Below are 19356 nucleotides of genomic sequence, written 5' to 3'. Positions count from 1 at the left end.
TAAAATCCCAGCATTACAGTGTCTAAGACATAAAGGAGGGCACCATCCTACTTGCAGTACTCTGTGTGAATAACACTCCACTCTTAAAGAAAAAAAGATTGCTGTTACATCTGCTGTGGCTTTTGCTTTTCTCAGTTAGCCATGCTTGATACTAATTTAACTACCTATTGTTGTGTTGTACTGTACTGCTAATCCAGTAAAAATGAAAAACAAAAGACAGACTGTGTGTTGCTGTGTAGTTTCATTTCTAAGCCAGCAGATATGATCTCTCCAGCATTTCCTGCTCTGCCCAGGAGTCTCCTCAAATGACAAAATATCAAATTCAACTTTAAAAATTCAAACATGAAATTTAGGAGGAAGGTCTTCTTTAGTCAAAAAATAAAATAAAATAAAATCCAGGAGCACGAGTTTAATGTTACGTAAAAATTTGACTGACACTCATGTCAAACTGCAATTTAGGTTTTATCTCATTTATTCATTCCTTTGTGTCACAAACAGTCCCTGAATTCAAGACAAATGGCTTTTTATACACTTTGTGAAGTTCATTTTGTGTACATTTCCTATAAAATACATGATACTGTTATATACTTTCAATCTAAAAACGGTAGAAAACCACGTTCTGTCTTGCACTGTTGGACAAGTGTATCGAAAGAAGCAGCTCGCAGTTGGCCAGCACGCACACTTTTACACATCCACAAGCTCACCTGTGATTTAAATTCAGTACAGGAAGAAGAAACGAAACATTCACAGAACTACAAGAGGCTAGTTAGTTCTTCCCGGTCTCCCTTTCATACAAACATGCATCCAATCAGGCAGACAGCTGCAGGGTATAGAAGGAAATTCATTTACTTAGTAAACACAAGATGAGCGGAAATTTGGGGCCACACTGTGTTTGTTTACAATTAAGAGGTAAGCTACAGGTATTACAGGGCGATGACCGGGCAGGATAGGTCGGTGGAGAAAGGACTTGCTACAGGAAGTTTTGAGTAACGGGCTAGATGTGTCTTCTAGCACCAAGTTCAATTTGAAATGATCAAAATGCGGAAAACGGCCCATTCTTATTCCCAGGACATCATACATGCTTGATGGCAATGTAGGGCTAACGCTGAGAACCCAAAAGCACAATCTTTACCTAAACTTCACCAAGAACCTTTTGGTTTCCAAAGCTTTCAAATAGGACACAAACCACAGCCTTCTAAAGCAGATATTATTACTCTGTACAAGTTACACAAAGAACACCTTGTGTTTATGTCCGCATTGCCAGAACGACAGTATATGATACCCTGGGATGAGAACGCTTTGAAGGAAACAAGCCTACGGAACAAGAGTGTAAATTCCAGTAACAACACCATATTCAAATCTAGGTGTCCTAAAACAGAAAAGCAGCAAATGTGTTTTTATCTTAGTGTCCCTCGGTGGGGGGTGAATTAATTAAAAAAAATAAAATAAAATAAATCACAATGTCTTAATTATGTCACCGAAGGAGCTGATGTAGTACACATACTGTACATCCTGGACTCAGTGTTACTGGAGAAGAGTTTGACGTATGTTCTGATACTCTGGGCCAGCACCGTCTTCATCTTCCCAGCCAGTCACTCCTGTTCTACAGACCAGGTGTACACACAGTGCTCATGTTTATCCCAGGGCACTTTCCATATATGGTTCATAGATCTGAACAGTCTTAAATACAGCCTAAACCCCCCTCATTAGGGGCTCTATTAACACATAAAAGGAAAAATGTAATATTCATGGTCCAATAAGAACAGCCACATTAAGCAGAGTGAAAGAAAATGCCCATCTCTCGCCTCCTCTGTTCCTTAGGGCCTGGTCCAGCCTCTGCGACCTTTATTAAACATATTAGATTTTACACTAAAGCACAGGGATCCACTCCTTCAGACTGGTCAAAAGAGATGCATGGTGAGAGTTGTTGAGGTTCCTGACAGGGCTGGCACACTGTAAACCTGATGACGGGTGATTTCTGGTCAGAGTTCTCAAGTGTCAACCACGAGTCCGATCGGGTCGTGCTGAGGGCTCTCCAGAAGTGAGGAACTGTCAGGTGCAGCTGGGTGAGTGGGGTGGGACATGCCTGCACCTGAGCTGCAGCTCACACAACCCTGAGAGAGACAGCAACGCATTAAACACACGGTCACAGGAAACGAAAACAAAAATGTTCACAGTGAGTGATTCGTGGCGATACCTGTGTGTCTATTTCCTGTGGGATGGCATGCTGTTTGATCCATGGATGGACTTCAGCCAGCTCCACTCTCTGCTCTTGGCTGAACCAGGGCTGGAGGGGCTGAAGCACTCGAAGCTTCTCCCTGTCCTCCGCCAAAACCTTGTTCTGGTCCCTGCGGGGAGAGAAAGCATGAGATGATAAAGGATGATGAAGAAAAGGTAAAGGGCATGAAGATGAACTGTCTCCCCCATGTGTGACAAAAGTGGTATTGCACAGGGGTGATTCTCACACCTGTGAGGGGCATATTTGTTTGGGTTTCTAAACAGTATGGCACGTCGACACACCTGAAATGTAACCTGGACATAACTTGGCCGCTCCTGTCCAATCAAAATGGGCTTTGAGGGAATGCAAAGAAGTGACCTAAGTTTATCAGAATGGAAACCAACATGATCTTTCTGCTTTTAAAGGTGGATTAAAGAGATACCACTTCCTGCTAAACTGAAGGGATTCAGTGTAGAAAAGGCGGTTCATAGTCTCTGAGGCTGATTCATGCTGCTCTGTGGTATGCTTTTGGTTTATATCTTTTCACCCATTGCTTGTCTTCTTGTTTGTGCTTTTGTAAAAAAGTTAAATAAAAAAGAAAACATGTATAAGGCATAAGAAGTCCATCTAACTGGTATAAATATAAATAAGCACAGTACTGTGAAGACGGCTTTGGTGTTTATTGTACTCCCCGATTAGATAATATCATTACATAATCAAATCAGCAGGTAGCCCTTTTGCTGTACCATTTGGCTTTGAATAAGCGAAGCCATCAGACAAAAAGACTAAATACCTTGCCACATTAAACAAGGTGAGACATTTAGATAAGATGACAGTGTTTGAGAATCATGAAAAGGACTGCTAAAAAGAACAAAAGAAACAACACTTGCACATGTTTTGACTTTATGAGCCTCATAAAAGCCTCACCTTTAACCTTACTGCGCTTACTCAGTCAACTAGTGAGTATAATCCTCACTTTATATTGAAGATAAATGATTTTTAGTACAAAGCACCAGGTTTCAAAGGCCACTGTGAAAGTGTCACGGGGGGGGAAGCAATGCTGATATACACTGAACAGGCTGACATTATTTCTGTTCATGCTTGCATTAGTTACTTTTGTGCCTCTGTTACTATAAAACAGAACGCATTTGCAATTGTAAATCAAACTTGAGAGCTCGATCGCAAATGGATTACACTGACTTCAAATGTGGCTCTAAAATGTGATTTGTGAATCCTAAAGCTTAGAAACTTGTTTGAAAAGTAGGCGGGACCCACGCTGAAAGATGTACTCTCTCTCTGTTGGCCAGACTCGATTGGAGGGACAGCTTGGAAATATCTACAGTTTATAAACGAGATGGGTGATGGGTTAAACAAATACACGTTTCTGTTAATCTTTAACTGGATTTACATTTTCATCAGAAAGTCATCTTGCATTTAAAAAACAAAAACAAAAAAACTGAGCGCGGTGTTCAGAGTTTGCTCTGAAAATGACAAGAAAGACACAAAAGTAATTCCACACACAAATCTGTAATGCCAAAATAGCTTTTCTCAAGAATGCGTTTCCCTTTTATCCATTATTAATTAAGTGTATTGGTGTACCTGGTGTGGATCTGGTATGTCATCATGACACGCTCGGGCGTGTGCTGGATCATGCTCCACAGGGAGTTTTCCGACTGATTCTCGAAGGTGTGTTTGTGCTCTGCCAGGGTCTCCAGACTCTTACGAGCTTTGCGTGACGTGTCCGATGAATCGTTGCTGGCAAAGTATTTACTGCTGTTGCTGCTACCTGTAACCCAGGGAAAAATTCATTCACATCCTTCCATCCTACTCTTAACTGAAAATGCTGTTCCTCTGTTTTGCATTTGCATGGCATTCTTTTACTTGTTTGCATCATGCAGCAACATTTAGAAGCTTGGTGTACACGGACATTGGAAACTGAAAGTCAAAACTATAACCACTAGACTTATGCTTTACAAATATGGTGCAAAAAAGGCAGTTTTTGCATGAATTGCATGCATGCATATTGCCTTTCTTACCAGTGTGTGAAGTAGAGGTTCCATTGGAGCCAGATCCAGACCCCAGTGAGCCTCCAGACTCCCCTGATCCAGACCCTGAGGCATTGGAGCCAGTCCCTGACCTGGCGTCCTCCTGAAGCAGTAAGTCAAGGAGCTCGCTGGATGTTGACTGGGCATCATGGTTGCCAGACTCTCCTGCGACATCACGCTAATCATAAAAAAGATGGTCAGAAATCAGTCGGCAATTTAGAGTGAGAAAACTATCAGACCTATACTCAACCCATACCTGTTATAAAAGGTGGTAGATTGACTCACCTCATTGGCATGTTGTTCATGGAGGCTCTCGGCGTGGTTGTGCCCAGTGCTGCTCTGCCCTTCACTCGGTTTGGGCAGTTCTTCCTGCAGCAGATTGAGCTGCAGTGGAGAACTTGAGCGAGAACTAGAGAACAAAGCTGTAGGCCCAGCCGCTTCCTCTTCTTCGCCGACAGATGAACTTGCTCTGGGTGAGCAAAGTAAAAGGCCTGGGGATGTTTGAGAATGGGGACCAGGCTGGGCCTGGAACTGAGGCTGAGGGAAAGGTGCACTGACAGGGGCATACCCTGTCATAGTGATGGGTATTTGGGGAAGTATAAACTGAGCTGACTGTGGATAAATGGATGGGTAACCTGGGGTAAAAGTGGGGTAGTTGGGCAGGATGACAGCCATGACTGGAGCCATGAAAGAAGGGTTGAAGGTCTGTGTTGGAGCTATGGGTTGCAGGTTGTGAAAGTTTTGGGTATTCTGAACATTCTGAATGGTCTCCATTTGGATTTGCTGCATGCCTGGCAGGCTCTGAGTAGGTTGCATTATGTTGAAGTTGTAGCTGAGCTGGTCAGGAGGATGGAGCCCCGTAGGAGCTGCTCCAGGCAGCTGTTGTGTCCTGGGTGATTGCTCCGGGCCGGGCTTCCCCATTACAGGAAAGAATGGCACCTGGACTGGAGATGTTTGGCTGTAGGGTGCTCCCACCTGGGGCTGGGAGGACTCTGAGGAGGGCCATGAGGAGTCAGGGACACGGCGAGCGAGTTCAGGAGGGGAGGCATAGCTGTCTGACGAACCCTGGGGTTTGGGACGCTTGTGTCTTGGCTTCCCTTTTCGAGAACGATTCCAACCTCCGGCACTCAGTGGACGCAGGTAGTCTCCTGCAGTGAATGTATAGAGATCATAGAATCTAATTAAAGTTGCACAAAAATTTGCACCAACAGTCAAAGGAGCTTGCAAAGAAAAGCGTCTGGACTTCTTTAAGTTACTAGTCCACCATTTGACCTTAGAACTGAAGAAGCTTCTCGGATGAGAGGTGAAACGTCTTCAAGTAACTTAAAGAAGTCCAGACGCTTTTCTTTGCAAGCTCCTTTGACTACGATGACCTGGATGACTGAGAACCTTCACAGACACATTTGCACCAACACTTTGTCAGATTTCAAAACATCAGCTGCGTTGCTAAAGAAATATTCAACAAACCTGGGTGGTGGGAGTGAGCAAAAGAGCTGTTGTCCAGCTGCAGATATGAGCTGTAAGGGCTCTGAAGGATGCGATGGCGGAATCGATCTACATATTCTTGCTCCTCCTTCTGGGTGTGAGCTGACAGCACCTCCTTGGTGAGACCAACAAACCTTCTTTCCTCTGCGGCAGGGCTTGGAGCTGGACGGACAGGGGTTGGGGCAGGATCAGCAGGCTCACTGCCCATCGGGGCATCCTCCAGTGCTGTGGCTTCTAACAGAAAAACATGGGGGGGGGGGGGGGCAGTGTCAAAAGAAAGCACTAAATGTTTCTCTGTGCAAAACTCCTGAGAGAATTTTGAAATTTTACCATTAAGAGAGAAAAAAAAAAAGAAGCATCTGAGCAGGTCTCACTCATGATATAAGACTATGTTTATATACCTGACTCAGGCTGTGGCACGTGCACTATGGTACTGCTGTATGAACACTGGCTGGTGACCGAGACAACACTCATGGCTTTAGTAGACATGGTGATGTCTGTAAGAGGTGCCCCGACTACAGCTGGAGTTGGAGGGCTCACTGACACCTCAGTCTCCACCACGACTGCTGAAAAGTGAGAAAAAACAAATGCCAGGAGCAAAACGAGTTTATATGACAGAAACATTGCAGCCTTTCACCCTAAAAGTAACAGAATGCTAAGCCATGTGCTGTGTGTGGGTTTATACCATTTGAAATCTCCTGAGCTGTGTCAGTGGCTCCTGCAGGCTTGTCATCTTCTGAGGTAGAGGATGAGGAAGAAGAGGTTACCAAGGAATGAGATTCACTCTTCCGCTTGAGGGCTGGACCTGTACAGCTCTCTAAATATCTGGTTACACACAAGAAATGTGCGCAAACCAACAGGGAAAGCAGGAGTCAATATTATGACAAGGACTGAGTGCTGCAGAAAAAAAAAGTCATGTTTATCGCCACACACCTGATGATGTTATCCACACAGTTGATTTGCTGATAGGAGGGAATGTGTGTTTGCTTCCTGCTCACTTTGTGCTCTCTGACCTCAGCATTGGAGGCTGAAGAGGGTAGAGGAGCTGGCAAAATAAACAGCCAACATTTAAAATATCTGCCAATTTTAAAAAACACATTTTAACTGTTTTGTACTCAGTGGATGTGAAACTGCGATACCTGTGACACGTTTTCCAAGGAAAGCAATTTTGTGGTTGGAATCCAGATAAGCCTGCTGGCCCCAACTCTTCACTCTGTTTACATCAGCACAGATCTGCTGTAAAGTCATCTGGAACACACAAACAGACGAACACAGCACCCCCCAAAAAAGTGCATGAGTAACCATGGCAATAGATAGTTAGGCAACTGGGTGACATGTGAATTCCTGGATGATGACCTCACTGTGATGTCTTACCGGTTCCCGGTGTGAGTCCTCCCATACGTTGCCATTGCTGTCACTTGAAGATGCAATGCTGATGTAGTGCTCGTGAGAGCCGTTGCTGCCTAAACTACCGTAACCACTGGAGCCATTGTTGTGAACGGGCTGTAAAGAAGAGACACAAGGAAGAACAGATTAATGCTGCTGTTTAACAGATATTAATGCTTCTTTTTTCAGCCTGTGTACAGCAACCAAAAAGCAAAAACCACACATACTACAACTCCAACCCATTTAGTATGAATCATTTTTTTATTTTTTCCCTTTTTCTGACAGGACTGAAACATGATCAGCTTTTATATGTTATTACGCTGATACCAGCATGATACCAGCACCTTTGTTGCATTACAGCAACAAAGGATTTAAAGTGAGTGCTTTCTGGAATTCATTTATTCAGCAACGGCATATTCACCTGTAGGAAAAGCTTATAGATCTTTGCCTGAAGATCTTTTATTTCCTCGTGAGTTACTGGAACAAACTCCTTTGCTTTAGCAGCAAACACATCCTCATTCAGAGGACTCCTGTAGGCAAAGGCAGTAAACAGAGTGATGTTATCTTTGTTACTGCGTCATTCATGTAATCGCACACCATTTTCACAGAAACCCAGGGGGATTACACAACAGACACCAAACTCTACACCTCAGCACACATTTTTGTCGTCTTGGGGTTTAGATTTTATGCTTATGGAACTTACGTCCTGACTTTGTGGCGCCCGATGATGAAGGCCACCTTCCGGCTCCATGGGTTGATGAAGCTGGACCAGCTGGTATCCAAGGTGATGTAGTCTCCATTCTGACAGTGCAGACGCACGGGAGAATGTTCAAATGGAGGCTGGCCCGCATGCTTCAAGACTAAGCAAGGCATGAAGAATAAATAAATAAATAAATAAATAAATAAATAAATAAAATGTATGACAAAAATACAGTCACGGTAAAAAGAAATTACTGTCAATTCTAAAGATTTGTATTAGGACATAATAATAAAAATATTATGATATTTAAACTGTTTCACTATTTATTTAGTACTAAAATAAGCCAAAACGCTGAAGCGGTGTGTTAAAAACTAAATATATCCCATGATTCAATAGCTTTTAGAGCCACCTTTAGCAGCAATAACTTGAAGTAATAATTTTCTGTATGATGTCAGAAACTTTATCGGTCTCTCAAATCATTGTGGAGGAATTCTGACCCACTCCTCTTTCCAGTGTTGCTTCACTTCATTGAGGTTTGTGGTATTTGTTTATGTATAACTCTTAACCAAGGGAAAGCATTTCAGTCAGGTTGAGGTCTGGACAATTGCAACACACTGATTCTTTTCTTTTTCAGACAGGCTGTTGTAGTTATTCTGCTTACACGTGCCCTCACAAATGACTGTAGAATACATTGCAGTCCATTAACTCCTCTGCATACCGAAGTGTCCAGGTCCTGTGGCTGCAACACAAGCTTAAGTGATCACCCCCACCCGGCCCCATTACCGTGCTTTACAGTTTGTATGAGGCGTTTGTGCTGATATGCTCTGTTGATGCCATCCAAACATGGCGTTGTGCATTATGGCCAAACACCTCAATTTTTGGTCTCATTTGTCCCACGGAGTCCTGTGGTTTGTTCTATTCTTCAAACCTAAACTGTGCTACGTTGTTCTTTTTAGAGGGAAGAAGCATTCTCCTGGCAACCCAACTAAACAAGCCATACTTGTTCAGTCTTTTTCTAATTGTCCTGTCATGAACTTTAACATTTAAAATGCTAACTGAGGCCTGTGGAGTCTGGGAAGTTCACTCCTGGAAAGACTGGCAAATGTTTGGAATGTTTTCCACTTGAATGTGAATAGTATTTCACACTGCAGAATGATGGAATTCCAATTGCTTGGAAAAAGGCTAATAATCCTTCTTTAAGATCACTGCTGATGTCATTTCTCCTCTGCATCATGTTAACAGATATGTTAACACTCCAGACCACCAAACTGCCCAAATGTCTGCTTTCATAGAGGTGCTCACATTTGCGTCAAGAGCAGCACCCTGGTTTCTACTTATTCTCTCAACTACAGTACTATGGAAGAAGTAAGAGCACTTAGTTTTTCAAACACTGCTTTTGCATTTTTCCCTAATTTTTGTTAATTATGACATAGTGTATTATTTAACTTGCTGTTTATCACCTCAGGTTGATCTTTGTCTAATTAATTAATTAATTTTTATTGTGTGATGAAAGGTAAAATCTTATAATTTCAAAGCGTGTGTAAATGCTTAGGATAAACACCTTGCTTTGGTTGATTAATTTACTACTACTACTACTAGCTATTTTATTATTTGTCTGGCATTTTGTACAGTATAATGAAAAAGAGAATATCTATCTATTTAAATATACAATTTGAGTCAGCTCATTGAAATGCAGAGTTTTCTTATCAGCAGACTAAACTTTTGCACTCATCCTCCCCACAAACTCACCTTTCCGGTGCATGGCTAGCATGAGGGGGCGGTCCTCTGGGTGAATGCAAGTCAGCAACGACGTGCCTATCAGATCCTGAGGAAGGTATCCAAGCAAAGGCACGGCCCTGTGAACAGTCAGCATAAAAATCTGCTCTTTTCATACACTGCCATTAATTTTCAAAGCTTGGGACTGGAAATTTGTGTGTATTGACCTGTCATCAACTTCCAGAAACACACAACCAGGGGAGTGTGTTGTGGTAAAGATGCGCTTGTCCATGGGAATCCGAGGTGCTGCATACACAAATCATATAAACACCAGTGCAAAACATGAATAAACAGTGGTTATAAGTTCATCAGAAATACCAGAAGAGTTTCTCAGAAAGTGTTTGGGGTTATTATAGATAAAATTGCATTGACCTATCAGAGCATCAAAGCTGCATGTTAAAAGACAAACACGGTATCATACCTTCATATCCAGAGATGATGCGTTCAGCCAGTGCCAGGCAGCACGGCTCCTCCTCCTCCCCACTGCTCCCAGATCCCTGCACCTTCAGCTGGTAGGGTGTTATCCGAAATGGGTTGTAACGCATCTCACCCTCACGATCCTTCCCACCCCTAAAACACACAAGACACAAAAATCATATCCGAATTTATTGTGATCAAAGATGAAAACAGGAAACGTTACCTGCACCAGTTTCAAACCCTAAAATAAAGATCTAATGAAAAATGAAAACAATTACTTCAAATTTCAGTGATATCTATTGGTACAAGTTGATGACAGCTAATTTAATTCTTGTAAGAATGTGTGAAATGAATATTTTCTATGGCTATGGAGGTACTTTCAGTCACAAGAGCTGATGGATAATCATGTTTGATTTGGCACACATTTTACACCAGAAGCCCCTCCTAACACAACCCTCATATTTATCCAGGCGTGTGTCTCCTCCTGGTCTCAGACTGGGAATCTTTTGCACATAAAATGAATGTGTTAACCACTACACCATGGACCGAGCACAGTTTCTACAGACACATTCATTAAAAAGCATGTATTGATGGAATTCCTTATAGAGGAAGAGTTGACAATCAGAACGAAACTTCATTACACCCTGCAGGAAATTTTGTAACAGTTGCACAAGCTTGTAGACGTTACACAATTCTAATAATAAAAAAACAACAATCATAATTTAAAAACCCTGAAATTACTGCAGTTTATAGTCTGGATACACAAGGGCAACATCAGATGTAGGGTTTAATGGAATTTAGCTCATATATTTTATTAAATGTGCATTTAAAAAAAAAAATTATTGTTTAAGGAATTAAGGGATATGTAGAAAAAAAAAAGTACTGACCTGATTCGGCAGAAGAAGGACTTGACCTGGGCACAATCAAACAAAACGCCGGCTACAGAGAAAAAGAAGCGAGAGAAGTCAGTTAGCCATATTCTCTTTCATTATTTCTGTTAGATACCCACTGAGACACTAGCATGTGCAAACTAACTTAAAAAACAAAACTGTGCCGTCCCTGTGCCGTATTTTATTTATTTAATCTAAATAAATAAATAAAATACAGCACCTGTGTGCGAGTTGCTCCAAGGTGGCAAATGGGGTTGCGCAGTGTGTGAATAGAAGACGTTGACATCTTGGTGGAAGAGCAGCTCCACAAATTTGGCGGACTCCAGAAACTTCCTCTTGCAGCACAGGATGCTGGGAGCCTGCTCAGACGCGTAGAGGACGCGGCCGCTGGCCAGGGAGAAAACCACCACGAAGGAATCCTACAAACAGGTAAAGAGATGTACGCACCCAGAAGAACATGCACAAGCAAGCAAAGTCACAGACACACACAAAAGCAATAAACACACATACACTCACACACCCGCTCAGGAGTGAGGCAAAATAAATGTACATATGCATGTGTATTTGCATCTTTAAGACTGCCTCAAAACAGGATTTCAGAATAGCTCTAAACAAATGCTTAGTGGGTCCTATGACATCTTCAGTGATGCATTAAAAAAGGGACAATAACATCAGAACCTGTGACCTGTGCATCTAAGTTTGATGTGCATACCGTATTTTTAAGGGTGTGTTCTGAGGTGACTCTCTCCAGCTCTTCCAGGGTGCAAACAGTGGCATTTCTCCGCTCATCCTGCCCATTTTGCATGAGCAGTTTATAGTATTCACTATTAGCTACAGGTGACAAACCAAGGCACAAAAACAGTATCAGTATTTGGAGAAAAATAAATAGTGTTTTCTTAAGATTCTACATGGACTCTTCTGTATTTAGTCAGGTTACCTTGCACTTGTTTGACACAGTTGAGCGCGTAATGTAAGGCCTCCACAGTGCTGGCTTTGCTGCGGCTGCGTTTGTCTGATGGAAGCCTCTTTTTCATCTCAGCCACTGCATTCATCACCTCTCTGTGGTCCTGCCCTTTGCCAGCCTCTGCATGCTCGCTGCTACATATGCACAGAAACAGCATAAAAAGATAAGTATTTCTCACAGTTACTTAAGTAGTTAAGATTCACTCTGTCTGACATAGTTAGCATTTTTGTCACCATTATACCATGAATAGATCATAGCACAGACGCAGAATTTCAGGATCAGCTGGTAAAAAGCATCTTCCCAGTTTATTTTGGGAAACTCTGGCTTGTTTTCTTCTATGCCAAAATTCTTGCAATGCTGCAAGAAAGTTAAAACCCTGGCTGTTGTCACAGTGTGTTGTACTCCATTTGTCAGAGCCACATGCTAACAGTGTAGCAATAGTAATAGATAAAAAGCTCTCACGTGGTGTTGTGGATCTTTGCAGAAATTAGGGTCAGAAAGGCACCATAGAAAGTCCCCAAAAAAGGCTAAATGGTGAGAGCACATGGAGTTAAATACCTCTTAGCTGAAACTGAGGTGGATCCCGAAGCACTTCCAGGGCTGTGATTGGTTGATGAACACAGGTCGTGTGAACCACTCGCCATTTCTTCATCTTCCTGTCCCACCTCTCCACCTGAAACTCCACTTTCTTCACCCCCGAGGTGCTTGGACGTTTCCCTGCCGTTCTGCTTCCCGGACAACTCCTGCTCCACCTCTCCACCGTTCGCTGTGGCTGACAGCAATGCAGGCTCCTCGCCATGTAGTCCGCTGTCACCTCCTGGCATCACCACACTTTGGTCACACATCAATTATTTTTCTTTCCAGTTACAATAGTCGGTAAGGGTCTTCATATGTTCAACCAAAGGGAATGGGTTCCATGTGGTAACAATGAACTGACTTTCATTCAGTCAGTGCTGAATGTTGGATGAAGTGGTCTGTTTTTTCCACTGCAAACAGAAGAAAATAAACAAAAAGCCTGAGTTTAGTTATTATTGCATAGAAGGTATATGGAACAAATTTCCCACGTGTGGGACTAATCAAGTTTTATGTTATGCCAGAGGCAAGATTTAGGAAAATCAGTACAGCTCTGCGATATGACCAAAATCTCATATCCCGATATAAGAATTCTATCGTCCCGATAACGATATATAAATCACAAAAATGTAACATTTTCTGTAAATTCTGTGAATCTCGGGCGGCTCATCTTGCGGGAAGTGTTTCCAGCTGCGCATCATGTAGCTGGAGTCGAGTGTTTTAAGCGATGCATGAAACTATACTCTTTTTTACTTCTCATCAGTAAATAATCTGCTCTTTCACGTGATTCAGTTTATTTTGAAAAGTCTCAACAGGATCTTGAGCTTTATTGTGAAAGGTTTATGTGGAACATAAACAAGCGGACACGCGATGCTGTTACCGTCATTGTTGCTAACCACAACGCATAAAAACAGGCTCTTGTCCGTCCGTAGTGTGGTTATATAAAATATAAGAGAAAGAGAGAACTTTACAAAATTAATATACCCACTACAGTGACCATCAAAACGATGAAAAAATATTGCCGTAAACAGTTTATTTTGCGACACCACGAAACAAACAATAGCGTAAAATGAAATGATAGACGTTTTTATATTGTCATCCGATATATATCGTTATATCGAACAGCCCTAACAGGTAGTACAACAGAAACACTGAACTCTATGAAAGCAGCTGTCTCTCAGTTAGGACTGGGCTATATCATACCGTTCACGGTAATACCGGTGTAATGTTGAGCAACGATAAGAAAATGAAATATCGTGATAGAATATGGGTAAAACGCGCATGCGCAGTGCCTTCGTTTACATACGCACATGGCGGTGATGCAGAATGAGAAGAGCGAAAGTGGATCGTTAACTGAAACAGATGAACCAGAATTGGTTTGTAAAAATGCTGGAACTTCAATGGTGTGGAACTGGTTTGGCTTTCATCTAGGGCTGCTCGATTATGGCAAAAATGATAATCACGATTATTTTCACTGAAATTGAGATCACGATTATTTGACGATATTTATTTAACCCTTTAAGACCTACTATAGAACCAAGTCCACCAGAGCTTATATTATTTTTTTACATGCTGTAGTGCCATTTGTGGGAGCATTTCAAGTTGCTATACATCAATACAACTGTTATAGCCCATATTTTAATAATATGTATGCATTAAGTGCATAGTAATTACATAAATTGCAAAAAAGTGCAATAAACTACAAAAAAAATTGAAAATCGCTTTTGTTTTGTTTACATATATTTCTACTTGGAGAAATTTAAGAGGTTTATCCCTCAAAACTTTAAATACAATAAAGTTGCAAAAAATAGTTTCCCACCACAGGAAATTTATTTTGAGTGTCTTCATAGTTTTATTTAGGAGATACAGCAATTTTCATATACTGCAGGAAAAACAAAAAACAATCCTATGATGCAAATTTGCAAAGAAAACAGCATGTGCATCATTTTACTGTGGGAAGTGTTACGAACAGCTGATAGGAACGGCAAAGCGTGTTTCTGGAATATTATGTTTTTGTTCCTCCAAGCGCTTTTTATGCAATTTTTGCAAAGCTATATGTGGAACGAAACCGTGACCGAGGACAAGCTGATGGCATCAGATGTAAGTACAACTCCTCCGGTTTCATATGCAAAACAAATTATTGCGCTAGCTTACACGGTTCAGGTTCTACAGGGATTTAAAAATAGTTACGCAAAACGGAGCGTGCTGCTCTGACCGGCTTTAAAGGGTTAACAATGACTTTAAAATAATAATATAAAATGGTGTGCAACACCACTGAAGTTTTTTTTTTTTTTAAACTCTCTTTTCAACCAACGGCAGTCACTCTCCAAATAACTTCTGCTTAGCTTTCCGGGCTTCCCTCGGGTCCTCTTAATCAGCGGTCTCCACCCTTTTTTGCGCCACGGACCGGTTTATGCCCGACAATATTTTCACGGACCGGCCTTTAAGGGAGGGGCTAATAATCGGCTCAGTCATTTTTAATGATCGTTGAAAGCCCAGATCGTAATCGTGATTTAAATTCGATTAATTGAGCAGCCCTACTTTCATCCGTCAGATACACAACAAAGCACTATTTTTGGTAGCGCATGCTAGCGGGCCATCGTTATTACCGTGTTTTTTGGAAAACACGGCACACTTAAAATCAATCCTTTGATTTTTCTGAAAATCGACAGTGCCCCTTATAATCCCGTGTGCCTTATGTATGAATTCTGGTTGTGTTTACTGACCTCTAATTGATTTTATGTGGTACATGGTGCTCGAATATCTGTCAAATGTTTCAGTACGACTTTGCTAAGCTACGAACCCGCACCGCTTGATGGATTGTCGGAGCATTACGGCTATCGTAGGCAGGCGCCTCGCGGAGTGATACGTACTGTGCTTCAAGATAATATTACCGTACTGTGTGTGTGTATAACCTCTTTTTAAGTTTTGTGGATATGGTTATGCTCAGGATATGTCAGCCAATTTCCACTGGAAATGCCTTTTGGTTAAACTGTCAGCAAGGAATTTGCATTTGCACTGTTAATTTTTTATATAACCTTAATGCACTTAAAAAAGCTGCTTGTTTAAGTGAAAATACATTAATGGTTTTTTTTTTTGCACTAATAAAGTTGAGGAGTTTTAAAGCATTTTGTCTAGTGTCAATTATATCGTTATCGCAAATTTTCAAATGTATATCGTGATAAATATTTTTGGTCTACTCTCAGTCGTGTAGACTCTCAATAAACACATCCATTGATGTCTCATCAGGCAAGACGTGATAGCATTTTTACCAAACTAAAATAAACGCCATATATATATATATATATATATATATATATTCCAAGTTCACTTAGTTTTTTATTTTCAAAAGTCTTGTTGTTATTTTCTTTTTGGTACATGTTTTTTTTTCCACATCTAGTTTCAGTTTGTAGCTTAGTTTAAGTAAACTGTAGTAAACTTAATCTCATTTATGAGGAGCCAACTCTAAAACTGTATTTTACACCTTACAAATTGAAAACATTCATGTTTAAACAGCGAAACTAAGGCGTTATTGTTGCAGATCTCAGCTGGCTTGGTCTCTGACCACCAATGACACTGAGGATCCTGTTCTTGCATTACGCCCACAAACACGTCCTTGTGTTAGTATTTCATTTCAGATTTAGCCAGTGAAAACATATTTTTTAATAAAGTGTTGTGCAGTGACAGATCTTTTCTCTTACATTTTTCAACAGCACTTCTTGTTAAAGTGTGACTTTTTGGAAAAACTTTAACACTTCTGTAGGTCATCATTAAGTCAACCTACCTAATAAGCAACTGCTCATACCCCTACAGACAGATCATGCATGACACCTTAAAGGCCAATGCGACCTGGAAGCAGATAATCTTCAGCATGGAAAAAAGTCACGGTTGGCAATCATGAAAGTTGGGAATCTTGCCAGTGAACTTTTTCTCAAATAAGTGGCAAAATGTATTTCCAAAGATATTAACAGCATATGCAGAGAATCATCCCCAGTTGGAATCCCCATCCACCTCACATTCAATTCCTCTGCTTGTAGGATCATCCAATCATAAGCAAGTTGCTTTAAAGGGAGGGTTTCCTCCAATGAGAGGTAAAACAGCATGAGTCAAGGAGAATAAACTGAGGGCCTGAGGATTATGGTGAATTACAAATTTTAGAAAGCTACTACAAGCCTACAGTCCTAGAATAAAAAATATAGAGCTAGAAATATATTCACATGTCCACTTTAAACTTGGGGCATGGGTGATGTGCCAAAGGCTTTAAAATTGGAAGCAAACACTTGTCTTCTTTTGAAAGTACGAGCATGTTATTGCCAAACATAAACAAGTAAAAAATGTTCTGTGCAAATGTGAACAAACACAATCTGCCATGTTATTTAATACTACTCAGCTGTCTGGCCATAAAACTGACTCACTGCTTTCTGACTCTCTCCCAGCATCCGCGATTTATGCACATCTCATCCATCAATACTGCCAAGACCAGGTAAGGCTCTGCCAGATATAATAATGTGATACTGGGTTACATAATAGCTGTTACTAATTATGCATTTACATTTTTTGCAATCCCTGCAAACGCAGGTTTTTTAAAAAAATATTTTCATCAGAGTCATCAGAGGAAATCGCTTGTCTTCCAGCCATCTTGGGCGAGTTTTTTTTCTCTATGGTATTGGTATAATTAAACAAACTCCAGCTGCCACCACATCCATATGGCACTGTGACCAGACACTGAGAATAAAGACAGAGGGACAGAAACTGAGAAGCAAAAGCAGGAGGGAGTGAAAGTACCCTGCATCATTCATCAGGTCTTCATAGGAGGATTACATAACTGATTTGCTCAATTCAGAATGCATAAAACATTATGCTATTGAGATATTATACATGTACTGACGTGCACAACACAACGCGTGATTGTTGTTGCATACATAGGATGCTGTGGTCCTTTCTCACTTATGCAGCACAACAACACACTTGACCTAGGCTGTTGCTCTGTACTTGAACCTGCATGCACACTGCAACACAGCTCAACACCATCACAGACTGCTTCCAGAAGTCACCTAAAAAGCTAAGATAAGCTATTGCACAAGCAAAACTGAAAGTCAACATTATTACCTGTTTTACAGGCTTTTTTTTTAAATTTATTGTTAACGTTCAGCAGAAGCCTACAACTTACTCCCCCTCACCATATGAACCCAGTGACCCAAGTAAGTCCAGAGGCCACCTCACAATGCTTTGAAGGAGTGACAGCAACTCCACTCCGGTGGAAGCTATAGCACCACACCTGACTTGCCACTGGGCAGCTTCTAGTTTCAGTGAAGTCCCCTACCCAGAGTTATTACATAGCGCTTTATCTATCAAGACCTCTCATATACATTTTTAAAATTTCTGTTTTATTTTTATTTAGTTCTTTTTCAATTAATTCCCATTAGTTTATTTTCAGTTTGTTTGGGTTTTTTGTGTGCCAGGTTTAGCTGGGTTGCTGTAATATACTGGGTATTTATCAGGGGCAATATCCGCAGTGTGTATAAAACCTGCACTGTCTATGGAAGTATCAGAAAGGTTCAGACAGTAAAATACAAACACAGCATTTAGTGAGGGCAATTAACTCCCACTCATGTAATCATGCCAATCTCAATAATCATATGCACCCATGCCTCATCATGCCTGCTGTGTAAGCACATCTGGACAAAGCGACAAAGCTAAAACTTAATGTAGTTTAGTGTTAAGACCTTTTAACCGCCGTGAGAGTTCGGGTTGCTTGGTGAAAACAGCGCCCCCTACAGTAACTGGATACGAAGGTCGCAATAACGCAATAAACTGATAGCCTGTTAGCTACTGTATTAGCAAGTATAATAGGTTGCTTTTTAAGTAATGCACCGTATGCAAATCTGAGCAACAAAAGCTTTAGTTTGTTACCAACTTGCCAGCCAACACAGCGCAACCCGTGAGCTCCAGCCCCCTGACTTACGGCAGACGTTATACAGCTAACATGAGCAACACACACTGCTTACACCACTGCTTACAGTCAAGTCAGCATTCACTCCTTGGAGAAGCAAAAAGCCCAAACCACAATAATACACATTCGCAACGACTTCACAGCACACAAAAAAGGCAATGATTCAATTTCACATGTTTACATCCACTGTTGTCTCTAGCTGAAGCCGTGCGTCAGGTGGTTAGCTAGTTTATCGAGAAAGCTAACTCACCAATTACGCCCCCAATTTTTCGTCTTTTGGTGGAATATTTACCTTTCCCGCTCCACGCGTGTCTTGGCTCAAGATTAAAAAGTTACGAGTCTCCTTAATTGATCACCGGACCGCATCAGAAAGTATTTTGTTTCAGTTATATCTCAGTCACGTAGCTACGTCGTCATCCATCCCAGAGCGGTGGACACATTTGTGCAACGTGAGCCCGGCATAGCATAACCACGCCCATTAAGCGATGATTGGGCAGGTGGGTTTTACATTTATTATTGGATTGGATAGCAAACCAGATGTAGGCGTGTCTGCCGCGGCATGTCTGTTGGGTGGCTTGCTGGCGATTCACGTGGATTCCCATGTTACGCAACCGAGAAACAACAAGCCTGAAGCACACTGTGCGAGCGATGACACTACCAGCCCGCTGCGTCCCCGCCCCTACCGCTAAATGAATGAACAGAGTCGTTGCATGGTCCAGCTGCTGCAGTGCACGTAGCAGGGAGTTTGGACATTTGACTTCTTTTTGTTTGGTTAAATTGTTGTCAGTTATTGAACATCATCTTAGTAAAGTCTCTTAAGTAAAAAAAATAAAAAATAAAAATTACAAGAAAATGGGAGCTATCAGTAATTTTAATAGATTTTGTCATTAAGCAAATGAAAAGGAAGGCAAAGAATGCCACATACTTGTATATCCTTATTCATTAATTG

General features: G+C 41.4%; 1 protein-coding gene across 5 annotated transcripts; it reads right to left on the bottom strand.

The window, feature by feature from the left end:
• Positions 1–443: 443 nt before the first annotated feature.
• On the bottom strand, positions 444–18873 carry per3 (period circadian clock 3). Of its 5 annotated transcripts, XR_014920444.1 has the most exons (23): positions 18700–18873; positions 12440–12867; positions 11855–12015; positions 11630–11748; positions 11138–11336; positions 10915–10966; positions 10032–10180; positions 9778–9856; positions 9584–9690; positions 7838–7994; positions 7556–7664; positions 7123–7251; positions 6888–6996; positions 6682–6793; positions 6434–6573; positions 6150–6314; positions 5731–5982; positions 4549–5411; positions 4255–4441; positions 3818–4004; positions 3494–3554; positions 2198–2348; positions 2053–2114 (listed from the first exon to the last, which is right to left on the bottom strand). XR_014920444.1 is itself a non-coding variant. In XM_085456304.1 (22 exons), exons 2-22 carry the CDS (start codon positions 12724–12726, stop codon positions 1992–1994), a joined length of 3834 nt encoding a protein of 1277 aa, XP_085312430.1. In that variant the 5' UTR covers positions 12727–12867; positions 18700–18872; the 3' UTR covers positions 444–1991. The 5 variants fall into 5 exon arrangements, 4 of the variants coding, with proteins under 4 accessions (XP_085312430.1, XP_085312427.1, XP_085312428.1 ...); XM_085456304.1 differs by lacking the exon at positions 3494–3554 and having other exon boundaries at positions 444–2114; positions 6150–6311; positions 18700–18872; XM_085456301.1 differs by lacking the exon at positions 3494–3554 and having other exon boundaries at positions 444–2114; positions 18700–18871.
• Positions 18874–19356: the final 483 nt, after the last annotated feature.

This window comes from Copadichromis virginalis, linkage group LG5, assembly GCF_057382275.1.
Source record: "Copadichromis virginalis isolate Kocher_CV1m ecotype Utaka linkage group LG5, C_Virginalis_male_GT1.1, whole genome shotgun sequence".
Taxonomy (NCBI): domain Eukaryota; kingdom Metazoa; phylum Chordata; class Actinopteri; order Cichliformes; family Cichlidae; genus Copadichromis; species Copadichromis virginalis.
This window is presented reverse-complemented; position numbering and strand designations above follow the sequence as displayed.

Coding starts and splice junctions, on each gene's coding strand:
- per3 (XM_085456301.1), bottom strand. CDS start 12,726: ATGTGTGACCAAAGTGTGGTGATGCCAGGAGGTGACAGCGGACTACAT. Junction 9,857..10,031: donor CATCATCTCTGGATATGAAG/GTATGATACCGT, acceptor TTGTGTATGCAG/CACCTCGGATTCCCATGGAC. Junction 5,412..5,730: donor TGCTCACTCCCACCACCCAG/GTTTGTTGAATA, acceptor CATTCACTGCAG/GAGACTACCTGCGTCCACTG.